The sequence below is a fragment of the Macaca thibetana genome, chromosome 6, assembly GCF_024542745.1.
Source record: "Macaca thibetana thibetana isolate TM-01 chromosome 6, ASM2454274v1, whole genome shotgun sequence".
Classification (NCBI taxonomy): Eukaryota; Metazoa; Chordata; class Mammalia; order Primates; family Cercopithecidae; genus Macaca; species Macaca thibetana.
In genome coordinates this window covers 21,627,824-21,647,080 of record NC_065583.1, presented here as the reverse complement: position 1 = coordinate 21,647,080, position 19,257 = coordinate 21,627,824, and the positions used below count along the sequence as shown (strand labels likewise).

At 42.3% G+C, this 19,257-nt stretch overlaps 1 protein-coding gene across 2 annotated transcripts in view; it reads left to right on the top strand.

Moving 5' to 3' along the window:
* Nucleotides 1-19,257, top strand: part of TTC1 (tetratricopeptide repeat domain 1) — a 561,082-nt gene that overhangs the window by 536,606 nt on the left and 5,219 nt on the right. For both annotated transcript variants that reach the window (XM_050794822.1, XM_050794821.1), the window contains 3 exons: nucleotides 1,873-1,909; nucleotides 8,136-8,284; nucleotides 9,736-9,790. In XM_050794822.1, coding sequence (XP_050650779.1) covers nucleotides 1,873-1,909; nucleotides 8,136-8,284; nucleotides 9,736-9,790 — 241 coding nt within the window. The remainder of the gene's footprint in view (nucleotides 1-1,872; nucleotides 1,910-8,135; nucleotides 8,285-9,735; nucleotides 9,791-19,257) is intronic.

The window sequence follows — 19,257 nt, the reverse complement described above, 5'->3', positions numbered from 1 at the left end:
TTTTTTATCAAGTGTTACGTATATGTTATGCTTTCTTTTTTTTTTTGGAGATGGAGTCTCACTCTGTTGCCTAGGCTATAGTGCAGTGGTGCTATCTCAGCTCACTGCAACCTCCGCCTCCCGGGTTCAAGCGATTCTCCTGCCTCAGTCTCTCAAGTAGCTGGGATTACAGGTGTGCACCACCATGCCCAGCTAATTTTTTTGTATTTTTTATAGAGATGGGGTTTCACCATGTTAGCCAGGCTGGTCTCGAACTCCCAACCTCAGGTGATCCACCCACCTTGACCTCCCAAAGTTCTGAGATTACAGGCATGAGCTACCATGCCCAGCCTGTGTTATACTTTCACATGACTTGCAGTACAGTAGGTTTGTTTACCCTGGCATCACACCAACATCTGAGTAGTAAGTTATGCCATGATGTTATGATGGCTACTGTGTCATTAGGTGATAGGAATTTTTCAGCTCCGTTATACTCCTATGGGACTACTGTTTTATACACAATCTATCATTGACTGAAATGTCATTATACAGTGCACGACTGTATACAATTCAGTGTATTAAAATACCTTCACAGTGTTATATAGCCAACACCACTATCTAGTTCCAGAACTTTTCCATCATCCTAAAAGGATACCCCACACTCATTAAGTCGTCACTCTTCATCCTGAAACTTTTTTTTATTTTCTGAAACGGAGTCTTGCTTTGTTGCCCAGGCTTGAGTGCAGTGGCGTGAACTCGGCTCACTGCAATCTCCACCTCCTGATTTCAAGCAATTCTCCTGCCTCAGCCTCCAAAGTAGCTGGGATCACAGGCACCCGCCACCAGGCCTGGCTGATTTTTGTATTCTTAGTAGAGACAGGATTTCACCATGTTGGCCAGGTCTCGAACTCCTGACCTCTAGTAATCCTCCCACCTTGATCCTCCATAATGCTGGGATTGCAGATGTGAGCCGCTACACCCAGCCCTGAAACTGCTTTTGATTGAATCCTGCAACAATTTGGCTGACATTGCTCTGAAATATTCTGCAGAATATTTAGTATTTGCTACATACAGTAGGCATTGTGAGAATATTGAACACTTATTTGAAATAACTTATTTCTGTAATACAAAAATTCCTAATTTCAGGAAAATGGACATTTTAGAACTGCAAGACGTCTTATATAACATCCAGTCCACGCTGCTCCTATTTTAAATGAGACAAACTGAGCCCTAGAGAAGGAAAATAGCATGGCCAGTGTTAAAGAGCAGGTTATTGTCAGAGCCAGGACCAGAATTCAGTCTTTGACATCCAGTGTTCTTTCTGCTGTGTCATGCTTCTAGATTCAGAAAGTTCAATTAGTTAAATACTTTGTTTAAGTGTTTTGTATTTTTGTTTGATCAGTGGATAAATTAAGGTTTATAACTGAGACTACATGACAAGCCACACTGTGTGTCTGTAGATAGAGCATCTGTATACTTTCTGAAATATACAACTTTGGAGTATGATAGTATAACCACTAGCCAGAGAGGAGGGTAATTCAGTTATTCACATGTCAGTCATTTGCTCTGATTTAGGTCACAGAGTTTCTCAATGTCAGCATTCTAATGTAAAGTGTCTTGCAAATGTAATAGGTCAGTTAGAACAATCTTTAAAGACACTTTCAGAAAGAAGCGACTTGAATAATGTGTTACCAGGAGGCTTTCAGATCAGAGCCATCCCCACGTAAATTTTGAATTTTGTCTTGGAAGTAACATTCAGGTTTTTACGTAGTTCCTTTGAAAACCATTCTGTATCTCCATAAGCAGTTATTAGTGATCAGATCATGTCATTAAGCCTTTGGGCCATTAAGATAAAACTAGGGCAACACATATTAATACTATTTTTCTTTTTAGGACAAGAAAGAAATGGCCATCAATGACTGCAGCAAAGGTACAGCTTTGTTATCTCACTACATGTTAACATACAGGAACATTATGTCAGACAGAGGGGCTTTGGGTCAGGTGTGCGCTTGTACCTGTGTACCCTTCCTCTGGGGCCTTTCAAGAGGTAGCTTTATAATTCTGTATTTTCAGAGATACTATATAATAGTCATCTTAGAGTAACTGCTTTTGAATGGATAGTTCAGTCAGTTTCTCCTCTACTGGTAAATACATGAAGAAAAATTCTAGCCTGGGCAACATGGCGAAACCCTCTCTCTACCAAAAATACAAAAGTTAGGCAGATGTGGTGGCATGTGCCTGCAGTCCCAGCTACTCGGGAGGCTGAGCCCAGGAGGTTGGGGCTGTGGTGAGCCATGATTATGCCACTGTACTCCAGCCTAGGTGACAGAGTGACCCTGTCTCCAAAAGAAAAAAAAATTCAGTGCTATCTTGGCAACAGAACTCATGGAATAGAATTTACCTCCTGTAATTACTTTCTGTTGAGATTCAAATTGAAGATCATAGCTGCTGTTAGAGCATTTGGATCTGTGTATTTTGAGAAGGGGGACAACTGTGATGGGGGACAGTTTCTGTTAGTGAATTGATAGTCTTTTCGGGTGTCATAATTCTTCCAAACCTACTTCACATCATTTTTTTTACCCTTTCATATTCACAATGAATCAAGCCTTTGCTATATGATACCTAAGTTCTATTAAGATCTTATCATCCCACTAACTTCTATAGCGACACCTCAGACATAGGGTCACTACAGTTTTTTTGTGTTTTGGGGGGTTTTGTTTTGTTTTTCAAAAATTGCCTGACAGGCCAGACTGGTGTCTTGCCTCTAACCAACTTCATGTGGAGAATACACATTATCACTTTGTCTTGCAGCTTAGTCTCAGAAGTTTTTCTAGCAAATCACTATTTTTGTGTTTTCTATTTTTTTAGTTTTTCTTCTTTGGGTAATAGTTTCTGGGAGAATTATAGAGTGGAAGAGAACCTTATATGTTATCTAGATCCCCTCTTACACTAAGCGTGTATTCCCCTGCTGTTACCAAAAAGGGATCCTGATCCAGACCCCAAGAGAGGATTCTTGGACCTCTCACAAGAAATAATTCAGGGCAAGACCATAAAGTGAAAAAGCAAGTTTATTAGAGAAATAAAGAAACAAAAGAAGGGCTACTCCATAGGCAGAGCAGCAGTCAGTGTGGGCTGCTCAGTGAAGTATACTTACAGTTATTTCTTGATTATATGCTAAGCAAGGGGTGGATTACTCATGAGATTTCCAAGAATGGGGCAGAGATTTTCCAGAACTGGGGGTCCCTTTTTAGAATATATAGGGTAACTTCTGAATGTTGCCATGGCATTTGTAAACTATCGTGGTGCTGGAGGGAATGTGTTTTAGCATGTTAATGCATTATAATTTGCATATAGGAAGCAGTGAGGATGACCAGAGGTCACTTCAATCGCCATCTTGGCTTTGGTGGGTTTTGGCCAGCCTCTTTACTGCATCCTGTTCTGTCAGCAGGGTCTTTGTGACCTGTATCTTGTGCCAACCTTCTCTCTCATCCTGTGATTAAGAATGCCTTAACCTCCTGGGAATGCAGCCCAGTAGGGCTCAGCCTTATTTTACCTAGCCCCTATTCAAGATGGAGCCACTCTGATTCAAATGCCTCTGACACTCCTATTTTTTTATTTAATTAATTTGCTGCCCTCTCTACTGGCTTTCTTTTCTTTATATTTTGTATTTCCTTATAGTGTCTGAAACTGTTTCTATATTATAATATAGAAGACCACTTCTGATCTGTTACCAAGTTGGACTGGAACTAATTCTGAATGTACTGTTTTGTTTGGAAGAAGTTATTTAACCTATTTCCTTTATGTGAGGATGTGTGGGTTTGAGAAGTTTAAATTAGGAACAAGCTGCTGGTTTTCAGAGCTTCTTTCTCTGTAACCAAATGGTGAAAAAATGCCTTGTAAGCGTGATTAGCATGGTATATTGTTAGAAATAGTTCATTTCCATATGAAACAGTTTACTTCCAGCTGCAGCCCGAAGTGTAGGAGCCTTGCCTAGAAAATGAGGGAAAGGAGAAGAAAGTGCTTTCCAGCGAAAGTGTTTTCCACATTTGTTTTTGGATTTGCTTAAACTAATATTTATGTGGTTAGACATGGTCGTTATGGATACATGCATTGTATTCATAGGCAAATTACATTTATATCAATATGGTTTGTTTGTATCGAGAGCCCCCGACATCCCCCACCCTCCACACACACACACACACACACACACACACACACACTCTCTCTCTCTCTCTCTCTCTCTCTCTCTCTCTCTCTGTCTTTGTCTCTGTCTCTGTCTCTCTCCCCTCTCTCAATTGATAAACCTTGGCAAAGAGCTTATTTCTGAGGTCATATTGGAGCTCCAGGGTTTTCATCCTTGACATAAAGTTTAAGTTCATTCTCACCTCAGTCTCCTAAGTAGCTGGGACTACAGGTGCACGCCACCACACCCAGCTAACATTTTTATCTTTTATTTTTTATTTTACTTTTTCAGACAGAGTCTCGCTCAGTCGCCTAGGATGGAGTGCAGCAGTGCCATGTCGGCTCCCTGCAACCTCCGCCTCCCAGGAGGCGATTCTTCTGCCTCGGCCTCCTGAGTAGCTGAGACTACAGGCACATGCCACCACGCCCGGCTAATTTTTGTATTTTTGGTAGAGATGGGGTTTCACCATATTGGCCAGGCTCATCTCGAACTCCTGACCTCATGATCTGCCCACCTTGGCCTCCCAAAGTGCTGGGATTACAGGGGTGAGCCACTGCGCCCAGCTCAAGGTTTGGGGTTCTTTCAGAAAACCTTCTCCTGACCCAATATTCCCCTTCAATTGCTATACCATTTATCTGATCCCTTTCATTGAAATAATTGTCTATACTTGGCTGTCTCTACTTAGTCTTCCATTTTCTCCTTACTTCACTTCCATGGAGCATTTGTTTTATCTATGCCATTGAAACCCATCTTGTAAAGGTCATCAACAGTTTCATCTTGCTCAATTTAGTAGTTGCTTCTCTAGCCTAACTTTACTTGACCTTACCTGCATTTAATACAGTTTATCATTCCTTTCTCCTTTAAAATTCTCTCTCTTAATTTTAATGAAGTCTATTTGTTTTTTCCCTGCTTTGTTGGCTGTTCCTTCTTACTCTCCTTTGTTAGCTTTTATGTCAACCTCAACATTTTGGAAGTCTCTAGATCTTAGTCCAGCATGGGACCCTCTTCTCTTGTTTTCCCTAGGTATTTTCTCCCTAAGTGATCTCATTCAGTTCTGAAGCTTTAAATACTATCTATAAATTAGCACAATGTAGCCATTCCACCTTGTGTGTGTATTTCAAAAACACATTATGTTATGTTTATGTTATATACCATAAATATACACAATTTTTATTTGTTGTTTTAAAAGTTAAATTGACAAGGAAAATGCATGGATTATTTAACCTAAGAAATCAGAGCAACAGGCCAGGCACAGTGGCTCACGCATGTAATCCCAACACTTTGGGAGGCTGAGGCTGGTGAATCACGAGGTCAGGAGTTCAAGACCAGCCTAATCATTATGGTGAAACCCTGTCTCTACTAAAAATACAAAAATTAGCCGGGCATGGTGGCGCATGCCTGTAATCCTAGCTACTCAGGAGGCTGAGGCAGGAGAATCACTTGAACCCGGGAGGTGGAGGTTGCAGTGAGCCGAGATCGTCCCATTACACTCCAGCCTGGGTGACAGAGCAAGATTCCATCTAAAAAAAAAGAAATTGGAGCAACAAAAATGCAATTAAGGGAAACAAAAGGAGTATTTACATAAAGATAAAAGCCAAAATTAATGAATTTTTAAATATAAAACTAATAAATACATGCCATCTGTATGGCAGAGTTTCTGTCTTCAGCTCTGACTTCTGCCCTGTAGTCTAGTGTCCTGTATCCCACTGCAAAGTTGTTCTTTCTGCTTGGATGTCTGGTAGGCACCTCAGATTTAACGTGCCCAGCCCCCATACACACACAGAACTTGCAGTTCATTTTTTCCATTCTAATAAATGGCATTACCATCCATTCCCTTGCTTAAGTTAAACCCTGGGAGTCATCCCTGATTGTTCTTTCATGCCACATGGCTAATTAATTAATTAGCAAGTTCCGTGGGCTCAGATTTAAAGACAATCTAATCCAGCTGCTCTTTTCCATCTCTACTATTTCCAGCTTAGACCAAGCCAACATCTTCTCTCATCTGGACCACTGCATTAGCTTTCCAGCTGATCTCACAGCTTTCAGTCTTGCCCCAACCCCCACACTACGGCCAAAGCAGTCCTTCAAAAATGTAAATCAGACAATGTCTGAAGCTTGCTTGAAAACTTTCCAGTGGCTTCTCATCACACTCAGGAAAAAGTCCAAACTCCTTTCGCTGGCCAAGAAGGTCCTCCATGGCCTCACATTTCAACCTCTGGTCCCCAGCCTGGTAACATGCCAGAGTTATTCTTGTTGGTCCCTCTTCCTGGCACACTCCTCCTTAGCCTTTGACGTGGCTGGCCTGTCTCACATAGTCCCTCTTCATATTCTGAGACCACTTTCTGAAGTTACCTCATTTCTCGCTTCACTTGCATTTACATGACCTTGTTTTATTTTTCATTTTAGTACTATGACTATTGAAAGTATATACCTGTCTACTCTTGCCTACTAGAATAGCATAAGGCTTCATTGAGAACAAGGACTGTGTCTGTCTTGTTTACCACTATAGCCCAGACATATACCAGGAAGCATGAATTTTAAAATTAAGGATAGATTATGAGAAAAGAAAAAAGTTCTAGAGCCAAGACATTGGGGTTTTTTTGTTTGTTTGTTTTTGTTTGTTTGTTTTTGTTTTTGAGACAGTATTATCGCTCTGTTGCCGGGGCTGGAGTGCAGTGATGCAGTCTCCACTCATTACAGCCTCCGCCTCCTGGGTTCAAGTGATTCTTATGCCTAAGCCAATCGAATAGCTGGGATTGCAGGCCCACCCAGCTAATTTTTGTATTTTTAGTAGCGATGGGATTTCGCCAGGTTGCTAGGCTGGTGGTCTCAAAGTCCTGACCCCAACTAACCTGTCTGCCTCAGCCTCCCAAAGTGCTGGGATTATGGGCGTGAGCCACCACCGCTGGCCAGCACTGCTTTCTAATAGAAAAAGAAACAGCTCGGAAGAAATGAGAAGAAATGCGGTATGTTGAACCAAAACATAGCAAAGGATTATTAGAAGGGCAGCTGATGCTGGATGAAGGTAAAGAAACTGTGCATCAGCCACCTCATAGTGCTGGAGCAGTAGTTTGAGGGTTGAAGGAACAGTGAGGATTTAACTAGAAATGTAATCTTAGTACTCAAGACCTAGAAAAAAGAGAATGATAAACTCTGCCACCAGACTGGTTTCCCTTAACTCTTTAATTTGTATCTTCAAATTGTCTCTCACCCAGCCTGGCCAACATGGTGAAACCCCATCTCTACTAAAAATACAAAAATTAGCCAGGCGTGGTGGCGCATGCCTGTAATCCCAGCTGCATGGGAAGCTGAGGTAGGAGAATCGCTTGAACCTGGGAGGGGGAGGTTGTAGTGAGCCAAAATCACACCACTGCACTCTAGCCTGGGCGACAGAGCGAGACTCCGTCTAAAAAAAAAAAAATCTCTCTCACTCTTTCACTTGAACTCTGTGTTCTGGCCTGTCCTGGACTGGGTAAATGACAAGTGGGCAAAAACCAGGACTTGGAGTATAGACCAGGATATGGCAAACTACAGCCACAAGCCAAATCCAGCCTGCCACCTGTTTTTGATAGCCTAAAAGATAAGAATGGTTTTTACAGTTGTAAATGATTGGAAAGCAAAAGAAAAATATTTCATGATAATGTGAAAAGTATGTAAACTTAAATTTTAGTGTCCATAAATAGTTTATTGGAACACACCCACCCTTTTTTGTTTACGTACTATGTGTGCCTACGGTCGTGCTACAATAGCATCACCGAGGAGTTGCGACACAGAGGGTCTGTCTGGCCCACAAAGCCTACAGTCTTTACTGTCTTGCTCTTTGTGGAAAAAGTTTTCAAGCATCAGGTATGCACTTGACAAATGACTCTTCCTTTCGTACCCTTGGAGGATGATTGATGAAGGAATCCGATATAGCCAAAGATATGTAGGCCCTTTTTCTTTGTGATAAAAATTATTTCTTCTCTTCTTACAGCAATTCAGTTAAACCCCAGCTATATCAGGGCAATATTGAGGAGAGCGGAGTTGTATGAGAAGACGGACAAGCTAGATGAAGCCCTGGAAGACTATAAATCTATATTAGAAAAAGATCCATCAGTACATCAAGCAAGAGAGGCTTGTATGGTAAAACCTAAATTTTTTTAAATATTTTTCCTTCTGTTCTTTGTGTTGCTGCCCAGTGAGTCCTAAATAATCCTTTCAGACTCGGTTAAATTCCATTTCTGTGCTTTTGAGGAGCTTATCAAGATATATAGGAGGCCAGGCGTGGCTCATGCCTGTAATCCCAGCACTGCAGGAGGCCGAGGAGGAGAGATCACTTGAGGCCAGGGGCTCGAGACCAGCTCGAGACACAAAACCCCATCTCTTCTGAAAATACAAAAAATTAGCTGCGTGCGGTTGTACACACCTGTAGTCCTAGCTACTCGGGAGGCTGAGGCAGGAGAATTGCTTGAACCCAGAAGGCAGAGGTTGCAGAGAGCTGAGATCATGCCACTGCACTGCAGCGTGGGCGACAGAGAGGATCATTGAGCCTAGAAGTTGGAGGCTGCGGCGAGCTATGACTACATCACTGCATTCCATCATGGGCAACAGAGTAAGACCTTGTCTCTTAAACAAACAGGCTGGGTGCGGTGGCCCACGCCTGTAATCCCAGCACTTTGGGAGGCCGAGGAGGGCAGATCACCTGAGATCAGGAGTTCGAGACCAGCCTGACCAACATGGAGAAACCCTGTCTCTACTAAAAATACAAAATTAGCTGGGCGTGGTGGCACATGCCTGTAATCTCAGCTACTCAAGAGGCTGAGGCAGGAGAATTGCTTGAACCTGGCGGGTGGAGGTTGCAGTGAGCTGAGATTGCACCACTGCACTCCAGTCTGGGTGACAGTGTGAGACTGTCTTAAAAAAAAAGAAAAATACAAATGAATAAAAAAAGTTAAAAATACAAATATAGCACTGTAAACATCTGATATGTATCCTTTCAGACTTTTTTCCTGTATATATTTATTTGTTAAATTTGTATTGATGCCCTCCTTTAGTGTAGGCTTTCTGTTAAGACCTGGAAATAGAGCCAAACAAAACTTTTTTTTTTTTTTTTTTTTTTGAGACAGGGTCTCTGTCACCCACGCTGGAGAGCAGTGGCACAGTCATGGCTCACTGCACCCTCGACCTCCCAGATTCGAGCAGCACTCCCGCCTCAGCCTCAGCTGCGACTACAGACACATGCCACCGCACCCAGCTGATTTTTGTATTTCCTGTAGAGATGGCACTTTGCCATGTTGCCCAAGGTGGTCTCAAACTCCTGAACTCAAGCGATCCTCCCAACTCGGCCTCCAAAAGTGCTGGGAATAAGGGCAGGAGTCCCTGCACCTGGCCCAAACAGAACTTCTGTCTTTATGTAACACACCCACAAACATAAATACTGGGGGGTTTTTTTCCCCCTTTATTTAATAGGATCGTAGACATAATGCTCAATTTGATCTTATTTCCACATTAGGATTCTCGTGTTTCTCAAATTCAAAATAAAGGCAAAGGATTTTTTTTTTTTTACCAACCCTTGTTTCTCTTCTTTTCCTCAGAGATTACCTAAGCAAATTGAAGAACGTAATGAAAGACTAAAAGAAGAGATGTTAGGTAAGCTTACTTCTTACTTTCACTTGATCATAAACAGCTAGGAACCTAGGATGGGGACATAGTGAATACTAGAGGAGGACACAACAGTTAGAAAAAGTTTCCGACTCTGCCTTTACTGTGGGCTGCAGTACCACAGGGCTACTGACTTCTCAGTTATTTTGACCCCAGAAGGGGCAGCATGGCTGAGAGAGGATATTGGCTTTTTCGGAAACCAGATTTCCTTTTTTATTTTCTTGGGAATTGTTCTTGCCTGCAAGAATTTAAGCATAATTCAGTTCCCTGGGATTATGCTTAAATGGAATTAAAAATCCTAGGATACCACCAACCTCGATTTCAGATAACAATTACATAAAAACCGTTGAGTTTCTTCATTGACTCATCACTCCTTGAGGTTCATTAGGATGCAGTCAAGATCATGAGAATTTTTATTTAGAAAATGGCACTCAAAGTCCCTTTAGTGTTTGAGAACACATGAGAGGACAGGAATTAGGAGTAAAGAGAAAAAAGACTGGGGGTAGGGGTAGGGCAAATGGATTCATTTGATCCATGTTTAGTTATTTCTCGTATTTGCCAAAGCATTTTAGAGCTGGAATCAGAGAACCTCCCACGAACGATCTGCTTGAGTAAGAGGAGTGAGGGCTCCTGAACACAGACTTAAGTCTATTCCACTTGTAACCTGTCTGATATTTCGCTGGTCAGGATCTGCCATGTATTTTCCTTTATGAGTATTTTCTAAATCTGTTATTTGAATTACGTTTAATAAATTGCAATCATGTGGCCCTAAAGGAAAAATCATTTAAAATAAATTGGGCACTCACGCCTGTAATCCCAGCACTTTGGGAGGTTGAGGGGGGCGGATCAAGAGGTCAGGAGATCAAGACCATCCTGGCTAACACGGTGAAACCCTGTCTCTACTAAAAATACAAAAAATTAGCCGGGCGTAGTGGCGGGCACCTGTAGTCCCAGCTGCTCAGGAGGCTGAGGCAGGAAAATGGTGTGAACCCGGGAGGCGGAGCTTGCAGTGAGCCGAGATCGCTCCACTGCACTCCAGCCTGGGAGACAGCGAGACTCCATCTAAAAAATAATAAATAAATAAATAAAATTGGGCCTGCCTGGCATTTATGGCCTTCAGACATCAGTATCCAGCGAATGGGAACAAATTTCCCAAAGGATCATTCTGATAGCCAAGTCGATTGAGAGGAGGCCATTAACCTAGACTATCCAGAGTCTTCTGGCCCCTGCCGGCTGGAGACTGTAAAGATTGCTACTTCAGACTCGGGATAGCTCTGGAGCCCTCCCCAGATTTTCCAAAAAAGGGTGGGGGATGGGGGAGCTTTTCCCTTAATTTACTTATTTAATTAAACTTGGCCGGGCAGAGTGGCTCCTGTGATCCCAGTACTTTAGGAGGCCAAGTTAGGAGGATTGCTTGAGCCCAGGAGTTCGAGGCCAGCCTAGGCCACATGGTGAAACCCCATCTCTAGAAAAAATTAGCCAGGCACGTGCCTGCCCATAGTCCCAGCTACATGGGAGGATCAGTTGAGCCCGAGGGTTCAAGGCTACAGTGAGCGATGATGGTGCCACCACACTCTTCACTGGGCAACAGAGCATGACCCTGGCTCAAAAAAGAGAAGAGGGAAAAGAGCAAAATTTTTCTTACCTATTTTTACTAACAATGATGCTCTATTTTAGCAAAAAAAAAAAAAAAAAAAAAAAAAAAAAAAGTATTTGCATTTAGTATTTGAATTTCTTGCTAAAAAAGTTGACCTTGTGAATGGCCATAGTGGATCTGGAAGGCTTTGGTCTCTTAGTCCGTTTTTTTAAAGCCAGTCCAGTGAAGGTACTGGTGCAAACTGAATCTTACTGCCTACTGTTTGTTCCAGATGGAATTAAAACTTCCATTTGTCCTTGTCTTTATAAATTCTAATGCACCAGAATTTTCTGTCTCCAAGGCTTTGAGTGTTTCTTACGTCATTCTCTTCATTTGAAAAAATTCAAATTGAATTCATTCCCTCAGTTGCTTCTAAAATGAATTCACCTGTCATTAGACTTAACCAATTTAAGTTGCTTTGTAAATAATGTGTGTTGTTACACATGTGTAGTTTGAATGGCTAGATTCTTTTCCCTTAATGAGTATAGAAATCATGAATAAGATACTGCTCTGCTCTAGGTGTTAACCCCACAGTAGATAACCTAGAAGAGAGAAATCACTCTTTACATGGAATTTCAGCCCCCACAAGAGCTTTTCTGGTGTTCTTCCTCCTTGTTACAGATGAGGTAACTTTGGTTCATGTTCTGTGAGATCCCTGGAGGCTAGACATTCTGAATGCAAATTAATATCACTTAGCAGTTCCGAGCAAGCTTTTCACAGTGGACTGCATGATCTTTATGCTAGTTCCTGTTAAAATGATGACTTCTATGGAGAATAAGCAGTTAAACATTTTTTAAATCAGGTAGTGTGGGCTGGGTGTGATCACACCTGTAATCCCAGCAATTTGGTGGGAGGCTGAGCCCAAGAGTTCGAGACCAGCCTGGGTAACATGGCAAAATCCTGTCGCTACAAAAATTAGCCAGATGTGCTGGTGTGCACCTGTAGTCCCAGCTACTTAGGAGGCTAATGTGGGAGGATCACTTGAGCCCAGGAGGCTGAGACTTCATTGAGCCACAATGATGCCACTGCACTCAAGCCTAGGTGACAGAGTGAGACCCTGTCTTTAAAAAAAGAAAATTATAAAATCAGGTAGTGTGATGCCTATTACAGCTTTTGTTCTTTTTATTCAGTATCACTTTAGCTTTCAGGGTCTTTTGTGGTTCCATGCAAATTTTAGGGTTTTTCTATTTCCGTGAAGAATGTCATTGGTGTTTTGACAGGGATTACATTGAATCTGTAGATCACCTTTAGTAGTACAAAATGGGTTTTTATTTAGATTTGTTCAGTATTCTTTAACTTGTTTTTTCTTCCATATCTGTAATTTCGTTTTCATTAGAAAGAAGAGCTATGTACTCCTTGAGAAAAAAGTCCTGATAGGCGTTATTAGTGGGTAGAACAATTATTTGCTTTGCCCTTTCTAGCGTGTCATTTATAATCTTTAGAACAGGAGACCCAGGGTGGCCATTAGTCCTAGTGGCACAGGCCTTGCAGAAGATGATCATGATAGCATCAAGACGATCACTTGAGGAAAGTGGTCAGCAGCTGGAGTGGGGGGTTGGGTTTTGTTTTTTTGGGTTGTTTTTTTTTGTTTGTTTGTTTGTCCTTTTCTCTGGGATAATTAGCCTCACAGCCATAATAACCAAGGAATGTAAGGTTTAAAAGAACTTAAGGGTATATGTGGTTGATAGTGTGATGAGATGGAAATAGAAACCCTGCACACAGCATCCCAGGAGGCTCACAGCATTTTTGAGCAACTAGTCATTGATGCTTTATTTGCTTTTTCTCTGATGTAATGATTTCACAGTTTTCTTAAATAGCTGGATAACAAGTTGGCTGGGTACAGTAGCTCATGCCTGTAATCCCAACATTTTGGGAGGCCAAGGTGGGAGGATTGCTTGAGCCCAGCAGTTTGAGACCAGCCTAGGCAACATGGCGAGACCGCCATCTCTGCAAAAACTTTAAAAATTAGCCAGGCGTGGTAGCACAAGACTGTGGTCCCAGCTTCTTGGGAGGCTGAGGTGGATTGCCTTAGTCCAGGAGGTCAAGTCTGCAGTGTTATGATGGTACCACCCTGGGCAACAGAGCCAAAACCCTTTCTCAAAACCAAAAAAAGAAAAGAAAAATCTCATGTGAAACCACAATATAGAAAAAACAAAAAATAATGTTTTATATAAATTCAAATGTATGGTATAGCATTTATAATCAGAATAATCAGGTTAGTTTGAGGAACATAAAGATCTGAAGTCAGGTTTCATATGGCAGACACAGCCTTTATGAGTATATCTAAGCCTTTATGGGTATATTTCATTGTTTCAATTTTACAGTATTAAATTTTTTGCTCACATAGGTAAATAGTTTAAAAAAAAAAAAAAACATTTAAAAGTAAAACTGACGAGACACTTTCAGCAACCCTGAAGCTCCTCTGCTCAACTGTAAGATTCTTAGGACAAATGCCCCATGTTACTGCTCTGCCCTCAGGAGTCCCTTGAGAAGTGTGGCTGTGTCACCTTATGGGAGGAGTGCCTTCCTGGGGGTTAGTTCTTTGCACATGAGTCATTCTTTTTGGCAGCCATGCTGAGAGGGCAAGAGATTTATACTGGGATGATGCTACAGGTCTCCAAACAAACTTTGATTCCAAATAGAAAAGGATATAGGGTAAAGACATCTGTCATCATTTGCAAGTTATTTTATCCTGTTTGCTGGCCCAGCCAAGAAGTCTTTCAAGCAAGTGAAATTGTCAATAAAATCTGTATGTACATATTTTTGGTTCTTCCTTGATCTGTCATCTCAGTTTATTGAACTATGAGGTAGCAGATAGAGTCATCTACTTTCTCCAAAAAGTAACAGACTGCGTGGGCTACTTTTCACATTATCTAACGGGGAAGCTCTACCCAGGCAGCTTTATCCCTCTAATCACTAGAGATGAGTGTTTACAATTCATTTTTTAATATACGCCCTCTCATCAACATTCTAATCACCAGTTGCAAAGCAAGTTAACCTTTTGGGGCTGCAGCTCAAATATGGTGCCCAGAACATCAGTACCTAAGGACCTGCCAAAAATGCATGATATCAGGCCCTACCCCAGACCTACTGAATCAGAGATTTAGGATGGAACTCAGCAATCTAGTTTTAACCCCTCAAGTGTTTCTGATGCACACTCAACTTTAATGGCCCTGATGAGTTGAGAGACGGAATGTAGAGGCAGCTCAGGTGAGGAGTTAAAGGCCAAAGGAGGGCATGGCTAAGAGGGGCATTCAGCTCTGCTCCGAGAGACACCTCCTGAGCAAAAGCAGCCATGGCACTGAGTTTTATCTTTTCTTCTTTCTGTTGTAGCTGCAGCAGAGAAAAACTAGAAAGCAGACATTTCAGAATGTGTGGTCTTCCAATTCACTAGACTTCAGATCTCAGCTCTCTATTTGGACAAGTTGCCACTGGAGGAATAGAGTCAGTTACATTACCACTTACTGGGTGTGCGGGGGATACCAAGCTTCCCTTGCCCCAGGTCCTGGGTAGGGAGTAGGTCCCAGAACACAAGTATGGCTTGTGTTCTGACCATTCCATGAGATGCTGCTCTTCCTGCCTTAACCAAGAGCTGCCAGGTGCCTATCCCCACCTTGACCTAGAGCAGCCACTTGAAACTTACCTACTTCCCTCAAAGAAACCATAGACACAAAGACAGGGCATTGCCCCAGTAATCCACCTTCCTTTCACCAGCACCTGCTGCTGCCCCTGCCCTGGCCACTCTGGTACACATGTGGGCCTTGTTCGTATCCAACCCAGGTTTTCCACTCATACCTTCACTTTCTAGGACATATTCCTGGTCTCCTGATTCCTAAAGTCACTCATTTGTTCACTCCTGGCCACTAGCAATCTGATGAGGGCACATTGTGAACTGAATTAAGAATACCATCTGGAGCCTGGCATGGTGGCTCATGCCTATAATCCTAGCACATTGGGAGACCTATGTAAGAAGATCCCTTGAGCTTGGGAGATCAAGACCAGCCTAGGCAGCATATAGCAAGACCCTGTCTCTACAAAAAAAAATAAAAAATTAGCCTGGCGTGTAGCATGTGCCTGTAGTCTCACACTTGGGAGGCTAAGTTGGGAGGATTCCTTGAGCCCAGGCGGTCAAAGCGGCAGTGAGCTGTGATGGCACCACTGCATGCCAGTCTGGGCAACAGAGTGAAACCCTGTCTCAAAAGAAAAATATATATATATATCATCTTGTATGAGTGCCACATTCAAGAGCTACATGCGGAGATAGAATTAACATGTCATTGCCAAGTTCAGCATATTCTTCCGGCTATACCTGGACATCGTGTACTTTCTGCTTTGCAAGTAGTAGAAGGTCCTAGAATCAGCTCCCTCACTGAGGCTCACAAGAAAGACTGACTTGTTACCACCCCTCTTAAAGCTGCTGAAGCCACACATGTAGGTACAGGAACCCAGAGTCTGGTTTCCCCCCACCTCCCCACATTTCTCACACTATTCTACCTGATACCTGTCATTACAGACTGTACACCTGCAGGATTTTGTACTCTGGCCACATTCCACAAGAAACCAATTCCTTGTTGTGGTTGGTTGTTCCCTTAGTAGAGAATGTCAGTAGATTTTCAGTGCTTTGCTTTTGTCTTCATTTCCTAATTGCTATCCTGAGGCTTCTTAGGAGAATAGTTCCCACTCCTTTGAAAATTCTTGGTAAGGCTTCTTTCAGCCCTCGAATTTACCCAAGGTCTAATACAGGCGTACCTCAGAGATGTTGCAGGTTCAGTTCCAGACCAGCACAATAAAGCGAGTCACAAGAATGTTTTGATTTCCCAGTGCATACTATAGTATTATATAAATGTGACTTCTGTATGCACTGGGAAATCAAAAAGTTGCTTAAAAAATGTTGATGATGAGCTCAGCCTTCAGGGAGTTGTAATCGTTTTGCTGCTGGAGGGCCTTGCCTCCACGTGGATGGCTGCTGACTGATCAAGGTGGTAGTTGCTAAACACTGGAGTGTCTGTGGCAGTATCTTTAAATAAGATAGCAAGGAAGTTTGCCACATCAGTTGATTCTTCCTTTCATGAAAGATTTCTCAGTAGCATGCAGTGCTATTTGATAGCATTTTACCCACAATAGTTCTTCCAGTATCGGACTCAGTCCTCTCAAACCCTGCTGCTGCTTTATCAGCTAAGGTTATGTCATATTTGGGGGTTTTTTTGTTTTGTTTTGTTTTGTGACACAGAGCCTCATTCTGTCGCCAGGCTGGAGTGCAGTGGCACAATCTTGGCTCACTGCAACCTCTGCCTCCTGGGTTCAAACAATTCTTCTGCCTCCGCCTCCCAAGTAGTTGGGATTACAGACACATGCCACCATGCCCGGCTAATTGTTCTATTTTTGTAGAAATAGGTTTTCACCATGTTGGCCAGGCTGGTCTCCAACTCCTGACCTCAAGTGATCTGCCTGCCTCAGCCTCTCAAAGTGCTGGGATTATAGGAGTGAGCCACTGTGCCCAGCCAGTTTATGTAATATTCTAAATCCTTTGTTGTCACTTCAACAATGTTCACAACATCGTCACCAGGAGTAGATTCCATCTCAGGAAACCACTTTTTTTGCTCATCCACAGCAAGCAAATCCTCATTCATTTAAGTTTTATAATGAAATTGTAGCAATTCAGTCACATCTTCAGGCTCCACTCAAATTCTAGTTATCTTGTTATTCTCACCACATCTGTAGCAACTTCCTCCACTGAAGTCTTCACCCCCTCAAAGTCATCCATGAGGGGTGAAATCAGCTTCTTTCAAACTCCTGTTAATGTTGGTATTTTGACCATCTCAGCAGCCATAGCCATATGAAGCGTATTTCTTTTTCTTTTTCTTTTTATTTATTTATTTATTTTTTTTTTTTGAGACAGAGTCTCGCTCTGTCACCCAGGCTGGAGTGCAGTGGTGCGCTCACTGCAATCTCCGCCTCCTGGATTCATGCCATTCTCCTGCCTCAGCCTCCCGAGTAGCTGGGACTACAGGCGCCCGCCACCAAGCCCGGCTAATTTTTTGTGTTTTTTAATAGAGACAGGGTTTCACCGTGTTAGCAAGGATGGTCTCGATCTCCTGACCTCGTGATCCACCTGCCTCGGCCTCCCAAAATGCTGGGATTACAGGCGTGAGCCATTGAACTCGGCCAATGAAGTGTATTTCTTAAATAATAATATTTTCTGAACAGTAGGTCTCAACAATGGGCTTAAAGTGCTTAGTAAATTATTCTCTAAATAGATGTGCTGTCATCCAGGCTATGTTGTTCCATTTCTAGAGCACAGGCAGAGTAGATTAGCATCATTCTTAAGGGCCCTAAGATTTTTGGAATGGTAAATGAGCACTGGCCTCAACTTAAAGTCACCAGCTGCATTAGCCCAACAAGAGAGTCAGCCTGTCCTTTGAAGCCAGGCATTGAATTGTTCTCTCCTGTTGCTATGAAAGTCCTATCTGGCATCTTCTTTCAATATAGTGCTCTTTCATCTACACTAAAAACATGTTTAGTGTAGCCACCTTCATCAGTGATCTTAGCTAGATCTTCTGGATAACTTTTTGCAGCTTCTATATCAGCCTTTGCTGCTCCACCTTTCTCTTTTATGTTATGGAGACAGCGTCTTTCCTTAAAGCAGCTTCCTCACTTAACCTTGGTAGGACAGAAGAAAGTTAGGGCCTTGCTGTGGCAATCCAAGGCTCTGGCTTAAGGGAATGTTGTGGCTGGTTTGATCTTCTATCCAGACACCTAGAACTTTCTCCATATAAGCCATAAGGCTGTTTTGCTTTCTTATTCCTGTGTTCATTGAAGTAGCACTTTTAATTTTGTTAAAGTCTGGCTCTTCCTTTTACTTGAACACTTAAAGGTCATTACAGGATTATTAATTGACCTAATTTCAATATTGTTGTGGCTTAGGGAAGAGGGAAGCCTGAGGAGTGGGAGAGATACGAGGGAATGGCTGGTCAGAGGAACAGTCAGAACATACGCCGCACTTATCAGTTCAGTTAGCTGTCTTATGCAGGTGCAGTTCGTGGCACCCCAAAACAATTACAATAGTAACCTCACAGATCATCGATTACAGATGACCATAACAGATGTAATAATAATGAAAAGGTTTGAAATGAGAATTACCAAAATATGAAACAGAGACACAAAATGAGTATGTGCTATTGGGAAAATTGTGCTGACAAACTTGCTCGATGCAGGATTACCACATGTCTTCAGTTTGTGAAAAAAAACAATAACTGTAAAGCACAAAAAAGCACAGCACAACAAAATGAAGTCTGCCTGTATAAGAATTTGAATTGGGCGTGAATTTTATCCTTTCTACCCTGGGCTCTCTTGATTTGCCTTTTGCTTAGAGAAAAGCTAGAGTTAGCTGCATGCCTTAGTTTCCTGCCTCACAGGAGGAAATGTGGTATTAGGATTCAGTTGTATGCAATTTGTTTCATCTAAACAGAGAAGAAAGTCCCAAAGGAGCTGTTCCATCGAATCCACGCCCGAGTGATCTTAAGGAGATGAAAACACAGCATTCCTAGTTTTGCTCAGGGTAAACTGCCTGGTGCACAGTCAGTATCTCCAAAGAGAAATTATGCATAACAAATCAGTTGGGTTATTGTGATATGCTACTTGGCAGAGAAATTAATATTTATCAACTGAATCCAGTGGCAAGCACTCTGATTCCTGTTTCTAAACATTCTGGTCTAAGCACGAGTAGTTTTGTACTCTTCTCTTTGCCATGGGATCTAGTCTGATAGATGAGATCCTAATAGTTAGGGACATGTGGACATATTCAGGCCAAGTGATGGTG